This window comes from Spermophilus citellus (genome assembly GCF_964194105.1).
Source record: "Spermophilus citellus genome assembly, chromosome: 14".
Taxonomy (NCBI): domain Eukaryota; kingdom Metazoa; phylum Chordata; class Mammalia; order Rodentia; family Sciuridae; genus Spermophilus; species Spermophilus citellus.
Genome location: NC_138194.1, coordinates 24472479 through 24495144, shown reverse-complemented (window position 1 = coordinate 24495144; position 22666 = coordinate 24472479). Strand labels below are relative to the sequence as shown.

Below are 22666 nucleotides of genomic sequence, written 5' to 3'. Positions count from 1 at the left end.
GACTGAATTCTTGCATTACCACATCCCATTGCTGAGATACACACACTTGGCTTACACATGAACCTTCAGTTGCTTTAGAAACTTCATAAAAATATTATAAAGATATAAATTTTAAAAAAATAAAGGCCAAACTAATCTTTTGGGAATTATTAGAAAGGTTACAGAAACCATATATAATAAAAAATTCATGTTTTTTTCACACCTGACATAAAAATGCAATGTAAAGAAAAAATAATGATGTGTGAAAGAAAATGAAATGTCACTATAGAAGGACATTCTAAAAAGATCATAAGTCTCCTGTTGGAAGGGAAATTAAAGCAGGAGAGGAGTATTCATCTATGATTCCTTTGAGTTTTCCAGAGCACAAATAGGCCAAATAAACCAATTTTGAAAAATGAGATTTAATTAATTAATACACTGGGGCTTGAAAGTTGTCTTTGAAAAATAGAAGTTCTCTATATAACAGATGGTAAATTTATGGAACTCATTGTCACAAGAGAGTATATGTTAAAATATTAATAAATGAAAGAAAATGTTATAAAAATTAAAAAACAAAATCATGTTTTTATCAATGATGGTTACTTTGTTTTACTAAGACAGGAGGCTGGATTTAAAGTTACTGGAACTGGTATTATGGACAGCAGAAATGTCCTGAGATGTTTTCTTTCTGGTCTTCAACTGAAACCTTCTTTCCACCCAGAGCAACAACACTACAATGTCATGTTACAGCCTAAATAACCTCTTGAAAATCACCAGGAAAATAAAATTCCTTTATCAGAGGAAAAAATAAATATTTTTGAGAAACTTGGATTTTATGAAGACATTAAATATTTTATGGCAGTTTAATTTCAAAGTGTAAATTTGAAGACTACAAACCACCATCATTTTAAGTGACAATATAATGAAAAGCAATAAAAAAAACTTAAGAAGTCACATCATTTAAAAAGTGCCATCTGATACAAAAATGTACACAAAATGTAGAAGCATCTTTTTGACTAACATGTTCTCTTTGAAGAGTTACCTTTTTTCCTAAAGGACTAACTTCAGAATCAAGTTGTAATCTTTCTGCTAATAGTCATTTACACAAAGTTTCACTGTAGATAATTCATATAAATTAAAATGTTCTGAAAGCATTTCTGTCTGTGATTAACCTTTAGCACATGTCCAATAACACAATATACTTTGATAGCATATATTATCTTTTACATCTCTTTTTTGTTATAATGGTATTTATGACTATGTGGAATATATCACTACTATCATATATGGATTATAAAAATACTCCCTAATTTTGTAGTGTGTCTTTTCTGTTCAGAATGCCAACAGTGGTAGTAAAATGAATAATATTATGTTTAGCATTCATGAAGTAGAACAATTAATAAAAGATATGAGAAAATATATTTGATATCAAAATGTGTCATGAATAAACCTTATGATATGTATGGTTTTAAAATGTGATTGTTGCATTATATTTTAATTATAGAAACAAAGGTTGTTTTTTTCTTATTTATCTTTTTATTTATTCCACTGTGTGTGTGTGTGCATGTGTGTGTGATGCTGGTGGTGGTACCCAGGATCTTGAATCTGCTAGGCAGGTGCTCTACCACTGAGCTATGCCCCCAGCCATTTGTATTCGTTGTTCATAGCATTTCTTTTTGGCTATTCTTAATTTGAGCAAGGTTTTAATCAACATTGTCCTGGAATATTCATTACTATCTTGGTTGCCTTTTAAAAGGCATTTCTATCATGATTACCATATTGACTCTATTCCGCAAAGGTTTATTTTTTCTTACGTCTGTTTTGCAGTTCTCTTTATTTAGCAACTCCTGGAATGCAATGCTTTTAAACTGCATTTTGACCTACAGAACATTCACATGTGAATTAGAAGACTCATTCCCTGAATGATTTAATAATTATCAATATGACATCTTACCACCTCCACCTCCTTACTTCAGCATGCATTTTCCACAAATGAGAACATTAGGACATCCACCCACATAACTACTATACAACCATAAAACAAGCAATTGGACTTTACATTTTCATCTTATCTTTGTCCTTCATCCATAACCCACTACTTCAGAATAATCTGCTGCATGTGGATTCTCTCTTTAGTTACCTTCAAGAAAGACAGTGCCTTAACCTTCCCCTGCCTATATGAGGTTGACCCCATTAAAGACAAAAGGATGTTTTGCAGAATGTGACTTATCTGGGTTTGTCAGGCATTTCCTTGTGACTACCCTTGATTTGGTCAAATCATATTTAATTTTGTTAGATGACATTAGATTCCCTTTTCTTGGATTAGATTGGTCGTTTCCTCCTGGTTAGATTCGGTTGACACAATTTTAGTAGAATTGTCACAAATCTGCTATTCTTCTGTTGGTAATATTCTACTATCAAGCTACCAGAAAAGCATGATTTGTATTTGTCACATTAATAAATGGTCATATTTGTCTGTATATTCCAGTGGTACTATCCCCCTTGTCCCCTGAAACTTACCTTCTCCTTTTGTAATAGGTAATTTGTGAGGAGGTACTTTGAAACTGTACAAGTACCCTTCACCTTATCATGTTTTCCACTTATTTATTTGTATAGGGTGAATTCATGGTTCCTATTTTATTAACAGGATTAGAAACCATTACGCCTATATTTTTTTAATCCTAGATTTGTTTACTTTGTCACAGAATTACTTATCAGTGTTTATGTGGACAGAGAAAGAGGCCGTGTCCAACCGTTGTAATAACAAGGAATATTGAGACATACTCTAAAATTTACATCTTTGCATCCGATATTTACTAGCTCTGAGTTCTTGAGTTGTTTATTTACTTTTCATTTTTCTCAGTTTTCATATCTGCAAAATGAGAATAATAATAATTAACTAATAGTGATGTTGTAAACATTAAGCTAATTAATATAAAAAGCACTTGGGACACTACAAGCTTACATACTTGTAAGCTTCATTTAGGTTTTATTTGCTGTAGCTTCATTATCAATACATCTGAAGATGCAAGATTTCCCTGATTAGTGGTCCCAGAACAGATGTTCATGTTCAGTGTTCCAGAAATTTAAATTTACCTTTAAATTTGCTTCATCTGAGAGATATGTTTCTGGGAGCAGACATCTACAATTTATGCCATTTCTTTAACACAAGACCTCATGGGAGTAGATGGTGGGATTATAGAAGATGACCCTTCAGTATTGATCACCAACCCCAAGTATTTGATTCTGTCCTTTTCTTCAATACAGTTATTCCCCAACAGTGTTCTTGACACAAAAGGAGACTCCAGAATATGATCTGGTGGTTTAGGAAAATAACCCAGTGAGTACTGATTGTAATGTCCACTTCTCTGCTCAAACACGAGATGAAGTTTGCCTTTGAGCAGATGAATCCTCAGAATACTATTTTGCAATGTACAATGTAGTACCGTAAAATACAGAACACCACAGTTGTGCTCATTCATGGTGGGAGAATTTCTTATATAAAAAATGAAGATTATATTTATATTTTATTTGGTGTCTGAGGAAATTTATCTCCAATCTTCAATTACCCATGTAAAGACTTTCTCAAAGCAATTAATAGGCCTTAATGATTTGTATTTTTGATATCCTTCCTACCAGCATGTGTTGGACAGTGAAGCCATGTTCAGAGGTGAAAATATTGGATTTTGAGATCTGTAACCTCATTAGTGGATAAACCCATTCCAAGGATTAATAATTTGAATAAACTACTAGAAGATAATTAAAGATAAGTGAGCATGGCTGGTGGAGGTAGGTCACTAGGGTTGTACTCTTGGGGACTATATCTTGTACCTGGCTCCATATTCATTCTCTCTCCCTCTCCTCTCTCTCTCTCTCTCTCTCTCTCTCTCTCTCTCTCTCTCTCTCCTTCCCAGATGTTCTGCCTCAGACTTAGAGCAATGGAGTTTGTTAACCATGAACTAAGATATCTGAAACAGTGAGCCCAAACAAAACAAACAGAACAAAACAAAACAAAAATACTGACATTTCTCTTCTAAGTTGTTCTTGTCAGGTATTTTGGTCAGAGCAATGAAAATATAGCTAACATGTAGGCTTATGACAAATCTTATGTCGAAAATCAAAATAAGAAGTACGCTTTGATTTTAACTTGGTTGGAGTGTGGATACATAGGCATACTCAGAAATGGGTGATGACTGTATAAGCTGCTACTGCTTTTGTAGAAGGCAATTTGGATACATAACTCTAATATCTTCAATGTATTAAAATATTTTTCTACCCAGGATTAAAAATTAAAAATTTAGATTGAATAAAATGACATCATTTTCATAAAAATCTTTAAGAGAATATCAATTCTTAGCTAGTTACTATTTTTCCTTGTGTGTTAGTCAACTTTTCATTGCCATGCCCAAAATAACTGATAAGAATAACTTAGAGGAGGAAAAAATTGTTTGGGGCTCATACTTTTATATATCACAGTCCACTGTTGACTGCCTCTTTGCTCTTGGCCCAACATAAGGCAGAACTTCACAGTGAAAGGTATGGTAGAGGAAAGCTGTTCAGCTCATGGCGATAGGGAAGCAGAGAGCATGAGAAGGAAGAAATGAAATAATCCCCCATGACATGATCCCAGTGACCTACTTTCTCCAGCCATGCCTCTTCTGCCTCCAAATACCACCCAGTAACCCATTCAAATTATTAATTCATCAAATAGGTTAATCCACTGGCTATGGTAGGTTTCTGATACTCTAATCATTTTGTTTCTGAACATTCCTGCATTAACACATGAGCTTTTCAAGGGACACCTAGTATCCAAACACTTGTGTATTTATTTACTTAATATGCTGCTACTCTAATAGAATGAAAAAAGTGTAAAAAGTGCCAATGTCTGCCATTTTTTCCAGACTTAAAACAAGTGTTTAAGCTACCTTATATATTATAAAAGTTAACAATTTTCTGTTAAATAAAACATAATAATTGTTGTGATATACCTGAGAGTAAGAACAAATGGGGAAAGAAACTTCATGTCAAATTAAGAGATTAAATGAATTAATACAGATAAATGATGGGTTAGAAAAAAAATCTATGAAAGTTATTGGGGTTTTTTGAAGTTTAACTGACAGAATTCATAGAAAATATTCAAAGTGGCTACTTACATTAAAACATAGATCACAAACTGCATAATTCTATTTTTTTTCCAAAAACATTTAAAGGAGAAATAAAATATTTAGTGCTTGTAGATGTTAGAGTGTCATATATCATTTTAATACTTCTTTTTTTAAGAGAGAGAGAGAGAGAGAGAGAGAGAGAGAGAGAGAAAGAATTTTAATATTTATTTTTTAGTTTTCGGTGGACACATCTTTATTTGTATGTGGTGCTGAGGATCGAACCTGGTCCGCACGCATGCCAGGCGAGCGCGCTACTGCTTGAGCCATATCCCCAGCCCTTAATACTTCTCTTAAAATTGTAGTTATTTAAAACATTATAGTAAAATATATTAAGTTTAAATAGAATATTTTAACATGGTATTACAAAACAACTTAGCTACTTTGAGAATAGGTGGAAAATAATTTAAGCCTAAAAATGAATACAGAAATGAATTCTAGATTGTTCCTGTGAAAAAGTAATTAGTGCATGGATAGGGAGTATACAAAAAAACATTTGTTGAAGTGATTAATTCCTGGAGTCCAACTTTTTCCTTTCTTCTGCCTCTTCCTTCCTCTCCTCCCTGTCCTTTCTCTTTCTTCCTATTAATTCTTTTGCTAAAAATATATATTTAGAACTCAATTCAGTAGCAGATTTGGTTAAGTATTTCACAAAACTAGGTTTGGGTTGGACCTCCTTTTCATGTGCGGTTACATCTTGCCTTCTTTTGTTAATAAGACCTCAAGTATTTCAGGACATTCTTCAACAATTAGTCCCAATATAGAACTTAAACCAGGCAAAGTATTGATTAAGGAATGAATCGTATTTTTCATTAGATCTTGCACTATAGACAACTTCAGGTTTAATCTAAGGTTCTTTGTGAGGAAAATATTTCGAAACATTTCTGAGGTAGTTATATCTTTGCTACTTTGACTTTAGAGAGTTCTGATACACTTGGTTATATGTAAATGTTCCAGGATTTCCTATATTAATGACTGTTTAGGAGGCGGATAAACATCTAGCATAAAACAGAGGCGACTCTTCTTGGTTACAGAAATAAGTATGATGACATGGAATGATTTTATTAAGCATCTGTGGAACTTCTAGTCTACAGCAAAATGGCCAACCAGAAGCTCCTGTTTTTTTTTTCCATCCCCACTCCAACAAAACCCCAAACAAGGAATAAACACCTATATTTCAACCAGAATCCAGACACGAGAACAAAAAATAAGCAGTTGGAATCCTGTATAGCACAGAGGCAAAGGATGGCCATCTATGTGAAGAAGTGAAATTCCTTGCTCTTTCTACCTCAACACTTTCCTTGTGGTCAACTTGAGATCAAGAAGGTCTTTTCCCTGACAAAACAGGTAAGCAAGAGGAGGCAGACAAACTCTTTTATCTCTGAAGACATGAAAGTCTTCACTAAGAGAGTTCTGATAGGCTTTGAATGTAGGTGACGGAGCTCCCCAGAGTTCACAGGCTGAGCTACCTTTAGAGAAGAAGCTGAAATGTCACCTTCTACTTGAACCTATGCTGCTGCTGTGCTGGGCCATCTTGGAATCAGAACCAGTACTGGAGTGGTTTCTGCTTTGGGGGTAGGTACCCCTTGATGAGGCCAACACCGCATGATGCGCACCCAGTAGCAAGCAGACCTGCAGCTCTGCCTCATGCTCTAGGGCCAGACTACCACAGAGCAGACCATCCTTCCTTCCAATGACTGAACTCCCTCTTCTTAAGGTCAAGCAAAAGTGATGCCTTTCTACCTGGGAACCCAGAACTTTAGTCAACCAGAGCACTCACATCTCCTGCACCAGCCTCCAGGTTACCTCAGACCTCAGGCACAGGGGAGCAGGAGTGCTCCAGAGCACATGCAGTGCCTCACACCTCGCGCAGGGACCTTAAGCCTCAGCTACAATGGGGCTGCTGCTGGTTGATCCCACCAACATCGCTATCAAGGCAGGACCCCAACTTCTACTGGTGCTAAGCCTCTGGCACAGAAGTACTCTTTCACCTCCCAGTACACAGAGCTCCATCCTTAGATATCTGAAGGGTTTGTTGACTCATGTGGCTCCACCTTCTAGGGCTAAACAGATACAGGAAAGCTTGTTCCCCTGGGAATCATAGCCTTGGCTGAGTTGAACCACCACACCCTCCAGGTCATAAAGTCATGGCACCAGCCCACTGTGAACTGGGCTGGGCACCCACAGTCCAATCTGCTGATTCTCTCTGGAGAAGGCCATCGTTGCTTCCTAAGCTGCAGTGGTACTATTCCTGGAATTGCTGATACCCCACCTGACCTCACAGAGCATAGTGGACCCTTGTGTCCCACCATCCCAAGTTCCAAAGTCACCACTGCATGCAACCCCATGTCTTATTGGTTCTGGGTCCTGAATTACATCTGTAGCCTGTTCCCTGGAACAGCCTCCAGGGGGTCCCTTTCTCTCCAATCTGTGTCAGGATTATGTCCTGAATCCCAGGGTCAGAATCACAGTTGATGCCAGACTCTGAGTACATATCTGAGTTGCTGGATGTGCCTCATAGCAACAGACTCTCTTAGTAGGAGAACTATATTTGTGTGTGCTGTGGACAAAGAATAGGTACCCCAGCCACAGGTGCTGCGATAGTTTTAAAAGTCTCTGAGCTCAACAACCTATTTTCACAGCTGTTCCAAACACCCAAGTCCTGGATCCCAATCTTGTTTTGAATGCCTGTGAGTCATGTCACACTGAATCCCCCCACAGTATTCCCTACCATGTTGAATACATGGTATTCAATACAAGGTATTGGTATTCAATATAAAAATTGGTATTCACTACCAAAGCCCTCACCCTAGTAACTTATGCAGCCACTATCACTGCCACCAATTCCTGTAGCCTAGAAGACAGAAGTATCATTGGCCATAACCAACAATGATCAACTGAAAAAGCTCACAGAGACCACAGCACTACATCCATGTGGAACTCGGGGCACCACATGTTGCCCCACCACCACCATCAGGCATCAGGTGAAGATATGTAGGTAAAAATCTTTGCAAACAAAGAGCTACATTGTAAAATCTGGAATCAGATACGTGAACATCAATTAAGTGACACAAGAAACGTGAAAAGGTGGGGAAACATGATTCCACTGGAGGAGCACAGTAATTCTCCAGTAACTGACCCCAAAGAAATGGAAATTTTATGAATTATTTGAAAAGGAATATAAAATAATAAATATGAAGCAATTCAGTGAGATATGAGAAAACACAAGATTCAATGAAATCAAGAAAATAATTCATGCTTTGAATTAAAAACTCAACAAAGAGAGATACAAAAAAGAATTAGAAATCATGAAGAATTCAATTAATGAAATAAAGATACAATTTAGAGTTTCAATGTTGGAATAAATCAAGCAGAAGAAAGAATCTGTAAACTCTAAGACAGAGTCATTTGAAATGTCTCAATCAAAAAAAAGTAAAAAGAATTAAAAAGAATGAAGACAATGTACAGGACACATGGAACACCACCAAGTGGAGAGATATTTTATTCTGGTAGTGCTAGAAGAAGGGTCAGAAGAAAGGAAAAAAAAAGTTCTCTTAATAAAATAATTGCAAAAAAATTACAACATCATTGGATACATGAAGCTCAAAGTTTCCCCAACTGAGATCCCCTCTGAGACACATTTTGACCAAGCAGAGTTCAGAAACAAAGAAATGTTGTTTTAAAAAAAAAAGAAAGAAAAGAGAAGAAAGAAAGAAAGAAAGAAAGAAAGAAAGAAAGAAAGAAAGAAAGAAAGAAAGGAAGGAAGGAAGGAAGGAAGGAAGGAAGGAAGGAAGAAAAGTGGTGTCAAGTCATTTATAAGGGGGTCCCCTAGGCCACCAGACAATGGGATAATATATTTAAAGAGCTGAAAGAAAAAAAAATAAAAAAAATACTACTTGCCAAAAATGATAGCTGTAGCAAGCAAGGTAATTCTTCAAAAATGCAGGAGAAATAAAATCTTTCACAAGCAAGCAAAAGCTGAAGGAAATCATCACTGCCTTACAACAAATGCTTATAGAAGTTCTTCAAGTAAAAATGAAAGGATGATAATTACTATTATTAATGTATATGAAAATATAAAACTTACTGATAGAAATAAATAGACTGTCAAATACAGAACAATCCAATACTGTAACTGTGATGTTTAAATCATACATATTCTAGTTTAAAGATTAAAAGGAAGAGTTGAAAATAACCAAGACTTCACTTAGTTATTACCAAATTCACAATATAAAAATAAAAACTTTGTGTGTGGTGTAAGAGTTCAGAGTTTTTATAAACAATAAGCTGTTGTTTTCAGCTTCAAGTGGTAGATTATAACTGACAGAAGTTTTTTATAAGCCTCGTGGTAACCACAAAGCCAAAAATAGCAGATACACAAATGATAAAGGGGAATCAATGCTTAGAGATAAAGGAAATTATCACCATGGCACAGGGGAGAGGAAAAAAGGAGAGGCAAAGAAAGGGTAAACTAGTAAATTATTACCTATCAAAATAATCATAAATACAAATAAATCTTATAATGGAAGAAGATATGATTGGCTGAATGGATTAAAAACCATGATTACATATTTCTATAAAAGATAGACATAACCTGTAAAGGAATACATAAATACAAAGTGAAGAAAGTAGAAGGATATATTCCATGCAAATAGTATCTGAAAGAGAGCAGAAGTGGCTCTATTTATATATGATAAAATATACTCCAAGTGTGAAGTTATCACATGAGACAAAGAAGTTCACTATTTAAGTATACATTAATTAAAGTTTTTAATTCATCAAGTTGGCATAACAATTATAAATGCACCAAATATTGGAGCTTGTGAATACATAAAGCAAACATCTATGGACATGAAGAAAGAGAGTAATATAATAATACCAGGGATAATTCATACTACATTGAATAATGGATATATCTAGATAGAAAATTAATAAGAAAATACAGAATTCAAATTGTCCTTTTGATCAAATGGACTTAATATATGCAGAAGTCTTCATCCAATAGCAACAGAGCACACCTTTTCCACCAATGCACATGGAACATTCCCCAAGATAAATCATATGCCAGTCTATAAGACATGCTTTAACAAATTTAAGAGGATTAAAAATCATATCTGCAATCATTTCAGACCAAAATGCTATAAAAGCAGATATACTAACAGGACAATCTTTGGGAAATTATTCAATATTAGGATGCTAAATGACATGCCCAAGAACATTCAATGTGCCAAAGAAGAAATAAAAAGAAAAATAGAAAATCATCTTGAGACATATAACAATGAAAGCATAGCATACTCAAACTTGTGAGATGCAGCAAAAACCATGATAAGGAATAATTTTATAGGAATAAACGCCTTTATTCAAAAGAAGACCCTAAATAAATAGTTTATCATTATGCTTCAAGAAACTAAAATAATTAGAGCAAACTAAATTCAAAATTAGTTGAAAGAAGAAGATAATGACATTTTGAATATAAATAAACCAAATAGAGGACAGAAAACTCATAGGAAGAAACAATCCAATTAATCAATCCAAACTGTCAACTCCTTAATTAATTAGTCTAACTATGAAAAAAGATTCAAATAAGTAAATTAAAAAATGAAAGTGAAGAAATAGACTCCTCAGAAATTAAATACATTGAAGAAAAGATAAATTAGTGGAAACATGTTCAATACTCCTGAATGAGAATTAATATTGTACAATACCCATACTACACAAGGCCACATACATATTCAATGTAATCCTTATCAATTTCTGTTAGCATTCTTCACATTAAAAGGAAATATAATCTTAACTTTCATATGTAATAATAATATTAATTCCAAATGATCTAAATAATTATGATAAAAAATCAGTGTTAGAGACCACACTCCTTGATTTTAAATTATATTACAAAGCCACTGTCATTGAAATAATATGGTATTGGCATGAAAAAATAAATAAAAATTAGTCCAGTGGAACAGAAAAGAGAGACCAGAAGTAAGACCAAAACCACACATTGCCAACTAAGGTTTGACAAGGGCACACAAAAGGTACAATGAGCCAAGGATAATTTACCCAGTAAATGGTGCTAGGAAAATTGGATTCTCACATCTAAATCAATCAATCAATCAATCAATCAAATTGGTTCCTTTCTTATACTATGCACAGAGCTCAACTCACAAATGCATAAAATATCTAAACATAAGACCAGAAAGTATCAAATGTGCAAAAGAGAACATAAGGGGAAGACTTCTGGATATTGGCCATGGTGATTTTTAAAGATATTACATCAAAAATGCAGACCACAAAAGTCAAAATCAATGAAGGGGACCACAAAAAACTAAAGCTTCTCCACAGTAAAGGAAGCAATCAACAAAATTAAATGGCAAGCTATGGATTGGGAAGGAATGTTTCTATAGCAGGTATCTAAGAAGGGGCTAATATGAAGCATGTGTAAAGAAATCATACAGGTCAATATCACAAACAAACAAACAAACAAAAAAGGAAAAATGGGTAAAATAAACCACTGTAGATCCCTACACTAAGTGAAATTGTCAGACACAGAAAGACAAATAACCATGTATTCTGTCTACCTTAGAAGAATGGAATGAAACAGTGGTCACTAGAGACTGAGAAGCCAAAGCCGAGAGGGATGGAAGGAATGTAATCAAGGGGCAGCAAAACACAGTTGGAGAGCAGAAATTAGTTTTGGTTTTCTGTTGCACAGTAGGGCAATGATTGGTCATAATAGCCTAACGTATCTCAAAGAAAGGAAAAGTCTCAACACATAAAAACAATTACAGTTTGAAGACATGGAGAGGCTTAATAACCTAATTTTACTATTACACATTGTGACATGCATTGAATCACCATTATAGACCTCATAATTATGTATGAATAGCAAGTCTGCTCGGCATCACTAATGATCAGAAAAAATGCAAATCAAATCACTACAAAAGTTCACTTCATACCTATTTAGATGGCTATTATCAAATAGCCAAAAGAAAACAAATAGTGAGGTATGGAAGAAAGGGCACTCTTTACACAGCTGGTAGCAATTGAGATTGGTACAGTCATTAAGTAGAATAGTATGGGTATCCCCCCCAAAAAAAGTAAAATTAGAACTCCCTCATATCAATCTCACTTTGTGCATATAACTTAAAGTAATATAACCACTATATGATAAAGATACCTTCACTCCCATGCTTATCAACACCCAAGATGTGAAAAAACTCAAGTATCAACAATCTGTTATGCAGAAATGGATAAAGAAACTGGCACATTTTTAAACTGGAATGTTATTTACCTCTGAAAAATGAGGTTCTGTGTGGTAAAGCATGAATGAGTTTAATGGATATTATGCTAAGTGAAAGTCAGACTCAAAAAAAATTCATGAGCAAACTTATATGTGGAATCTGAAATAAAAAAGTCCCAAAACAATGATTTAAATATGCAGAAATAGATAACAAGATAGTGTTTACCAAGGATAGGAAGTGGGCAAAAATGGGGATATATAAATCAGAGGATGCAAAGTAGCAAATATAGAGAGTGGACAAGTCTAGATCTCTAGTTAATAAAATAATAATGTATATAGAATCATGATAAGTGAGTAGATTTTAGCTGACCTTGGTACAAAACCCTAAATAAATTGCTAAGCCACATTATAGATGTAAAATTTTCACTAGTTTCATGCATCTCCTATGTCATGTTATAGACTTTAAAAATATCCAATAAAATAGTTTTTAAAAAATAAGGAAACCAATATTCTTTATTCTTTAATTTAGTCCTATTTTAACTTATAAAAAATTGCAAAAATCAATGGGAATTTTATAGAATTCATAGACCTGTTATTGCAATAATCTTGCATTTCACATAGAAAAGTAATTGATTTGTGGTAACTGTAAGCTTTTTCAGATACTCAGAGAGTTAGTCAGATACTAACATAAAAAATACAAACAAGCTGTGCCTGATGGTGCACACTACGATCCCAGTTATAAGGGAGGGATGTTACTGTAGGAGAATTGAAAGTTCAAGACCAAGCTGGGTAGGTTGCAAGATTCTGTCTCAAAATAAATTTATGCATGAACTGCTGGTGTAGCTCCAGGACAGAGCTCTTGCCTAGCATGTGCAAAGCCCTGGGTTTGATCCCAGCTAATTCAACTCTCTGCTTTTCCTGGATGAACTGCTACAAAGCATCTCTTGGTCCATCTCCAACTGAGGAAGTACAATATATGATTGTGTGTTATTCTGCATTATTCTCTGTATATTTTTCTGCATTCTATATTTTCTGTACACACACACACACACACACACACACACACACTTTGTTTTCTTTGTCTCAATATTGTCTTTCATTTATATCTCTGGATTGCTCATTTTCAGAAAGTAACTATGAGCACCAGAACCATCATTTTCTGAGGAAGCACCATTAAAAGAACTACTACTTATTGCCCATACCTTGAGAACCTTGCACATAATCTCATAAACTGAGAATGTTTTCTCTGCTCGAGTCCAGTCCCAGGTAGTCACCTTTAAAATACGAGGGAAAAAAAGTCACTTTTTTTTTTTAAAGACAGCTTCTATTCCCTCTTTATTTAATTTGCACAAAATGGTCCATGGTAAGTGAAACTTTAACAGATCTTTTAGTCTCTCTATTTAGGAAGTTGTTTTCAGAAGGTTTCCTTGCATGATTTTGATTTATCACTACTCTCTTCCTTTTCCAAATAACTTTTTATGTCATATGCAACAGTTTCCCTTTACTCAAAGTTTTTCATCTTATAAATAATGTGTATATTCTCTACATTAAGTATTTATATTCCACATAGACAATTTTTTTTCTTCGTTTGCTATCACCAAATTCGATTTTTAAAAGGCATGATTTATGTTAGAGGTTCTTTCAAGATGGCTTAAGATACTATGAAAACATCAGCACTAAGAAGAAATTGATATGCTTATTTATGTTTGAAATAGATTTGTCTAATCATAAGATTATTCAGTTAGAATGGTAGCAAAAATATAAATGTTTGTGTGTGTGTGTGTGTGTGTTTCTGAACTTTGAATTTCATGGAGAAACATTCACAATATTTGCATGTCACATTTGAGAATTCCCAGATACTCTGTATTATTTGATCTGAAAGTAATTGGGCTGGCATTTAGTATTTATATTCAATAAATATTTATTGAATGTCTCTTTGTCTATAAAGCACATGTTTCCAAAAGCAATAGGTATTCCATTCAATAGATATTCACACATATTTAGTACAAATCCCAGAGTATAGAATATAGATTATCAAAAATTCCATAAATTTGATTTAGGAATATCTATAAAAACAAACTTTGACAGTAATAACTAATAGATCACCAGAATGTATTTTGATTTTTTTTTTGTATTTTGATTTTTACCAAGAACAAAACACTCTAACTTAAACTTTTAACATTACAAAAGTTCACTAAGTTGAGAAAGACTAAGCACTGACTTGGATCATTCTGAGGTTTTCTTACTTTTACTTGTTAATAATAAATTGAAAACTTATTGTTAGTAAAACCCTGACTTAGCTTTGATAGAGAATGTGTTCCTCCTACATGACTGTAACAATGTTTACCTTTGTGTTTACCAACTGTTTATTTGTTTATGCCAGGTATATTAAATGGGCTCTTTTTTAAAAGTCTCTTTGGGAATATGAGATTAATAATATGAGTGTTGGTTAATATATAAAGAACATTTAAAATCACTTCACTTTCATTCATTTTAATACATTAATTTTTAAAATGTGTGTTTGATAAACAAAATACAGTGAAATAGCTTGGAAATATATTTTGAAATGTTATTGATGTCTTCATGGGATCTTTTTAATCAGCATTAGGATTTTATTCATTATTTATCACATTTAATATGTAAACAGAAACATCTTTCAAATTTTTCAGAGTTTAGAAAACCAATATTTAATGCAATAATGTATATATTTAGCAGGTTATTTCAGGAACTTTTGGGTTGGTTTGCATTCTTTCCTGTATCTTATTTTCAAAATACACCCATAGTATTTTACTTGGTATCATTCAGATGATGTCACTCTGTTGTGGCAAGATTGGGGGAAACCCATAAGTTTGGATAAAGACACTTACTGGTGGTGCTGGAAACTTGTACAGACACGAGCCCCTCAGGGCTAGAAAAGTCGGGGAGTACACACGGTCTTGGAGTGGGTCCTGCTCCCGTACTTCACACCAGCCCATGTAGACAATCTACAAGGAAATTAAATACAAGTGACTATCCAAAGAGCTCTTTGTACTCACCTTAAATAAGAGAATGTGAACCTTTGATGAGTTTACAATATAATCCCTTATCAAGTGCTTATTTATGCAAGACAACCTGGCATAAATTATATTTTCTACTTTTCTACCAGTTCCTATGATTAAAAAAAAAATATTTCTAAGAGTCTATTGGCTCATCCATTGGTTTTGCAATTAGTGTCATTTTATTATATGCAAATGAGTTCTCAATACAAAATAAGTGAGTCAAGGAGGAAAGTCAGAGATATACTGTGTCACAATACTGCTAGAAGGAGGCCTCACATGAGCCCTGTGGGAGTGATTCATTCTAACCATTGAGTTTAGATGAATACAGAATGTGTTAGCATTGTTCATACCTCAGACGGCACTGACATCAATCTTCACCTCTAACTCTTAAACATAGGTAGGTCAGTTTCCAAAAGAAAGTGGTGTTATATTGATCATTTTTATCTTTCCATTATTGAATTGTCATTGGATCAAACAGATACCTACACATTTATCAAATAAATATTGCATTACTGACAATGTGTTCACAAGACATTTTATTTCTCTTTCTTAGCACAACTCTATGTGGGAAGTTATACTTCCCAACTCATATAATTCACTTTGTTTTCATGGTTGGTAGAGTTCATCCTTCTTACTAGAATTTCATTTTATGTTATGATACCTGTTATAATCAATAGGATATTAATTGAGAAATGTACAGTTGAGCTTAGTATATTGTGCTTCTCTCATTAGAACAAAAAAATACATACAAGATACAAAACAGCAGGTCAGAACAGAGCCCAATATACAGTATAGAAACATGCCCAGTCAACTCCAGCCTGGAGGCTAACACCAAGCTATCAGTTACTGTATCCTGCCTACTTTGGGGATGGTATGTTATGCAGTATTACTAATGATAACTAACTTACAACAAAGCTGAAATAAAATTTTTGTTTATTCATAGATTGCATCTTCTTTCCATTACATTGTATTTACTCTCTAAAATAACTGGATTCTCTAGTTACATAAGTTCGCATTATAATAAAGCTCTGAAATATAAAATCCCTTACTTTACAAAGTAAGGAATTATGATATAAACCAAATAGCTTACAAAAGAAATAAAACTTGTTACAGTTACAATAGGAATTTAGTCCAAAAACCTTGCCTTTTAAATTTTATTATGTGTTCTCTAATAATTCTAATGCATGCTCTAAAATTTATTTTGTAATAAAGCTATTCATATGGTTGATAATAATATAATAAAAACCAGGTATAATAATTATTTATTGTATATTACTTACACAACATTTTGCATTACTTGCATAAGGCATATTTGTGGGATAACATCAGAATTTTAGAAGAGTAAACTTACTAGCTGACCATCCAATAAAGAAAAAATGACTAAATTAATTAATTAAATTAATATCTTAATATGTTAGAATAACAGTCATCATGAAAGATATGATTAATTTCCACCTCTGGTACTTGTGCATTAAGTGATTCAGATAACTCACCAAGTAAAATTGGTTTGGAAAAGTGGGGAAAATTCTAGGCTTAAAATGCTAGATATTTTGCAATGAATTAAAATAAGGAGAAAAATTCACAGTAATAGGAAGATTGAGAAAGATTAATCATGAATCCACACATGAGGTCAACTTTAGCCATCTGGGCACGTTCAATATGGAAATATTACATAAGAGATGAAGCTGCTTTAGCTCATGCTTCTCATGAGCTGAGAGGTAAATTGTTACAGTCTAGGGTTCTCTAGCTTTGTAGGCCCAAGCAAACACACCTAAATGCTGGCATCCTTACAACAATACCAAGGTAGAAGTCATAAACCATTGAAAAGACTAGGGCCAGGTTCAAGGGACTCAGATAACCTGGGGAATGTCAAATTTGCAGAGGTTTGTGATGATCCTAGCTCTATCCTCCCAGCTCCCAACTAAAGAATTTGAATTCTTCTCAGGATGTTGGTAGTATATTACGTTTCAATATATTTTCATAAAAACTTTCCTGGAATATGACCAAGACCCTAAGAATATAAAGAAATAAAACATCACAAAGGTCAGGTATGAACAACAAAATTTATAACAGAACCCAATAATTCCAGATATTAGATTTTCTGTCATAGACATTAAACTTAATTTTGCTTGCTATGTGCAAGAAGATAAGATAATATTTTTTAGTCGTCAATGGATCTTTAAATTTTATTTATTTTTTATATGTGGTGCAGAGTGAGAATCCAACCCAGGGCCTCACACGTGTCAGGCAAGTGCTCTACCACTGAAACACACTCCAGCCCTAGAACACAAACAACTCCAGTCCTAAAACACATCATAAATAGAATGTCTCCAAAGCTGGATTACTGTAGGCAAAACACTTTTCCCTGCTAGTTTTTCTAGTCTTGGCTCCCAAGATGTTGGCACACATAGCCACCTTGGCACAAACACCTTGTGGTATGGAAAAACTCAAATTTATCTTTCGGTCTTCCTCTCCCTCTCTGCCATCAGTATCGACTTAACTCCCTTAAACTCAGACCTGTTGGGACCTGACTCCCAAGAAATGGTTTTGTCAGTGTGTCAGGGAATCTGGACTTTGCAGTGATATCACTGAGATAGTGTCCCTCAGAAAAAACAGCAGTTCATTTTCTAGATTGTGAAATTTCAGATTAATAATTTTTGTCATTTTTACTTCATTTCCTGAAATGGTGGGCTTGTGAAAAGATGTTAAACAACATGCAAAATATAAAATATCAACCCTCATTCTAAACTTTCACTATTCAGAGCATTGAATGAAGACTTCATTGGGTTTTATAATGGCTTTCTGATTTTGATAGTCCATCCAAGAAGATAATTTGAATGTTGTTGTATACTGTTAAAAATTGTCTGCCCATGTTCTGCCTTAAATACCATGATTATGTATGAAAAGTATCTTTAATAAAGCTGGATACAGTTTGGTTTGGAAAAAAAGAAGAAGAAAAATGATAGCAAATTTAGACTTCTACACACAGCAAAATTATCTTTTAAAATAAAATTCAGACATTTATACTATGAGGAGTTAAAGTAATGAAAATCAAGAGTGAAATAATAATTATAGTAGTTTCTTTAAAGAGGGAGATTTTTTTTTCAAAATGCAGGAGAGAAGAAGGAGTTGAATGATTGATAATTTTTGCATTGATTTATTATTGATTGTAACAATATTGCTTATGACAAAAACAAAATATTCAAGAAGTTTTGGTAAAGCTAATCTTATTTCCTTGACCTGTGTTGGAAGATGATTTAAACATTTAACAACATATTTGGGTAGTCAAGGATTAATTTTAAAATCTCTAAAGAAAGTATTTCAATAAAAAGGTAATTGCCAAATTAATTTCTTTGTGAAAAAGTATAGAAGAGTAAGTCAATAGTATTGAAAGTTTTTGGAGTAAGTACCCCTTAATATTCTTAAACTATGGGGAGTTATAAGGATTTTTTTTCAAAACAAAGTGGGTATATTTTTTACTCTTTGCCATATTAAAAAATAAAACTAGTAGTTAAAGCATATGCTTTTCCATAAAAAACAATAAAACCATATATCTAATGCAGATGACATAGTTTATGAGGAAAAATTCTCAGAATAATTAGCAAAATAAGTACATTGTTTACATTAATGTTTGCTTCAATAGAAAACAATTTCTTAGGTATGTGTGAAAGTCAATTTTCTGGTGATAACAAATATCAGTAAGGTTCTAGGAAAAAAAATACACTTCTGAGATAAAATACACATGTCATCTACATTATATGAAAATAATTTTGCCATTGCAGGTAAAATATTGAAGAACTTCCAACAGTCCCTAAAATACATGCTGGGAACCGCTGTAAAATGAAAACTTCAACCAATATTGTCATCTCTAGTGTAACTACTTATTAAACAATAGACAAAGGAAAGCACATCTGTGAAAAGTGTAAGACATCCAAATGAACACAGGGAAAAATACCACAAATATTAGACAATAGTAGTCAATCTAAAAGAAAGCCAGAGGGGGGTAAAAAGAAGCAGAAGTGTTGGAAAAGTGAAAAATGCATACTAAGGTAGTAGAATGCAATCAATGCAAGATATTAATTATACTACAGGTAAACAGGGAGAAAATTTGCTCTGATAAATATATTCATTCTGCACTAAATAAATAAATAATGTAAAGAAAAACACCATGACAAAACTTTTTCCTATCTGTATAAGGAATACCTAAATTATAAGAGTATAGAAAGTTGTTAAAAAGAATAATGGGCAAACATACACCAAAAGAATACAAGCTCCATATAAACTGGTCTGTAACATTAGGATATAGAATTAAGGCAAGAATCATTTCCAGAAATAAAAGGGAATATTTCATAATGCTGAAGTATCAAATCTATGAAAAAATAGCAATATTTAGGTTTCATGTGTCTGAAAACACCCTTTTAAAACATATAAATCAAAATGCAACAGAACAACAAAAGAAATAGACAAGTGCATAATCATAAAAGGGGTTTAGCACAGTTCACTGAGTAACTACTAAAAGTCAAAAATACACTGAAGAATGAAAGTATTTAACAATCTAATTAAGACTGTCTAGTTTCTTATGCCTAAGATACCAGGTTTTCAACAAAAATTTGAGTACAATTTTTTTTTGAGTACACTGGAAACTATGAGTAAAGAATATATATATATATATATATATATATATATATATATATGATCATATTATTATATTGGGATAATAAAGCATGTATCAGGTAAATTTTAGCATTGAAATAATTTGTGTTCTAAGTATTCTAAGTAGAATTAGCAAGCAACAAGAATAACCTCCCCTACCCAAATAGTTGAAAATTTCAGCAACATATGATATATGTGTTATACAAACCCTTATAATGTCACAGGAGAAATCACAAATGATGTTAGAAAATAGTTCTAAACCAAAAAGATCATGAAATGTGACACATCAAACTTCAGGGATTCAACAAAAGAAAATATTCTTAGAATTTTATAGCCTATATGCATGCATTCAATATGTCTAAAAAATCCATAACTTAGGGATGCAAATCAAGAAGTTAGAGTTTAGGAAAAGAGAATGAGGGTTAGAAAGAGAACCCAAAACAAAGTTAATAAAAAAAGAAAGAAAGAAAGAAAGTAGGTACAGACCTTAATGAGTAAATAGAAGGTATTCAACAAAAGCAAAAATAATTATTTAAAGAAAATAATATTAGTGGGAGGTCAAGCCCAGCAGTCCAGATACACTCACACCAGCCTCGGTAGGGCCAGGGTGCACAGCAGGCCAGGCCCATCCCTTTCCTGGGCAGAGCAGACACTCACCAGAGCCTAGCCTCTGGTGCAGGGCTGCCTCCTCTGACCAGCAGACTACCACTGGGAGGTTAATCCTGGTGGCCCAGATTTACCCATTCCAACTTACTCAGGTCCCAGATCCAGGATGCAGTAGCATCCACTGAGGGACACTAGCAGGGTCTGGAAGCCCAACATCAAGATGAGGTACAGACAATCTGTAAGGGTACTGCAAGAATATAGGGAAGAAACTGTGTTGAGAGCCACAGCCAAGTTGGGATGGTACCTGGCATTTTGCCAGAAGGAGTGGTTGGGAGGTGATGCCAGCAAGCCATTGGGATGATGGTGATTAAGTTAAGCTGTGTATAATTATTAAGATAATGACTGATTGCTGTCACTGGATGATGCTAAATTCAAACAAGCTGTGTATTCAGTTGTGTATATAAACCTCTGCTGTCCGGCAATAAGGAGGCTCCTGCTACCTCGGGTGCCTGCTATTTTTGAGTTCTTGCGGAGTTCCTGTTGAGTTCCCATTGGTTCTCTCAGAGTTTCAGTGGAGTTCGAGAGAGTTCCCATGGGGTTTGGGCAATGAAGTAGTTCCTGTTTGAACCTACAAGTGGCTCGTGACCTCCCGGATATTTTGTGCCCAGCCAGACTGCGGCAAAACTGTAATATCTCTAAAAATAAATAAATAAATAAATAAATAAATAAATAAATAAATAAATAAATAAATAAATAAATAAAACTGTAATATCTCAGATCCACACTGCGAGAAAGGAAGACACATAGACAACATGAAAAAAACAAGGGAGAAAAATGCCACAAACAAACAAAGACACTATAGTAACAGAACCTACAAACAGGAAATTTGAGCAAATGTCAGAGAAGGGGTTCAGAAGTTTCACAATTAAAATTATCTGTGAATTAAAGAATGACCTAAATAAGCAAATACAAGGAAAAATTGATCACTCCAACAATGAGATAAGAGAGCAAATACAGGTAGCAAAAAATTACTTCAAGAGAGAGATAAAGACCCTGAAAAAAAAGTTAGAAATCCTTGAAATGAAGGATACACTAAATCAAATAAAAAAACTCAATAGAAAGCATAACCAACAGACTAGATCACTTGGAAGAAAGAACATAACATAATGAAGACAAAGTTTACAATCTAGAAAATAAAGTTGACCACACAGAGAAGAAAGTTGGAAACCATGAATAGAACATTCAAGAATTATGGAAAAGCATCAAAAGACCAAATATAAGAGTTATTGGGATAGAAGAAGGCACAGAGTTTCAAACCAAAGGAATGCACAATCTCTTCAAAGAGATAATATCAGAAAATTTCCTAAGCATGAAGAACAAATTGGAAAATCAAATACAAGAAGTTTACAGGACACCAAATGTACAAAATTACAACAGATCTACACCAAGGCACAGTATAATGAAAATGCCTAGCATACAGAATAAGAACAGAATCTTAAAAGCCACAAGAAAGAGGAATCAGATCACATATAGAGGGAGACCAATTCGTATCTCAGCAGATTTTTCAACCCAGACCCTCAAAGCCAGGAGATCATGGGATAATGTATAGCAAACTCTGAAAGAAAATGGATGCCAACCAAGAATCCTATATCCAGAAAAACTAAGTTTTAGATTTGATGATGAAATAAAAACCTTCCATGATAAACAAAAGTTTTTAAAAAATTACTACTGGAAAGTCTGCACTACAAAACTTCATCAGCAAAGTATTCCAAGAAGAGGAAATGAAAAAAAAAATGATGAAAATCAGTAGAGGGAAGGATTACACTAAAGGAAAATTTAACCAGAAGAGAAACCAAGTCACGTTAAACACCAATAATAAACAAAAATGGCTGGGAATACAAATCATGTCCCAATAATAATTCTGAATGTTAATGGCCTAAACTCACCAATCAAAAGACATAGACTAGCAGGTTGGATTTAAAAAAATGACC

At 33.8% G+C, this 22666-nt stretch overlaps 1 protein-coding gene across 2 annotated transcripts in view; it reads right to left on the bottom strand.

Annotated features, from left to right (window-relative positions):
• Window positions 1-22666, bottom strand: part of SNTG1 (syntrophin gamma 1) — a gene marked incomplete at both ends in the record, with an annotated part of 324893 nt that overhangs the window by 80901 nt on the left and 221326 nt on the right. For both annotated transcript variants that reach the window (XM_081266627.1, XM_081266628.1), the window contains 2 exons: window positions 13581-13652; window positions 15246-15362. In XM_081266627.1, coding sequence (XP_081122753.1) covers window positions 13581-13652; window positions 15246-15362 — 189 coding nt within the window. The remainder of the gene's footprint in view (window positions 1-13580; window positions 13653-15245; window positions 15363-22666) is intronic.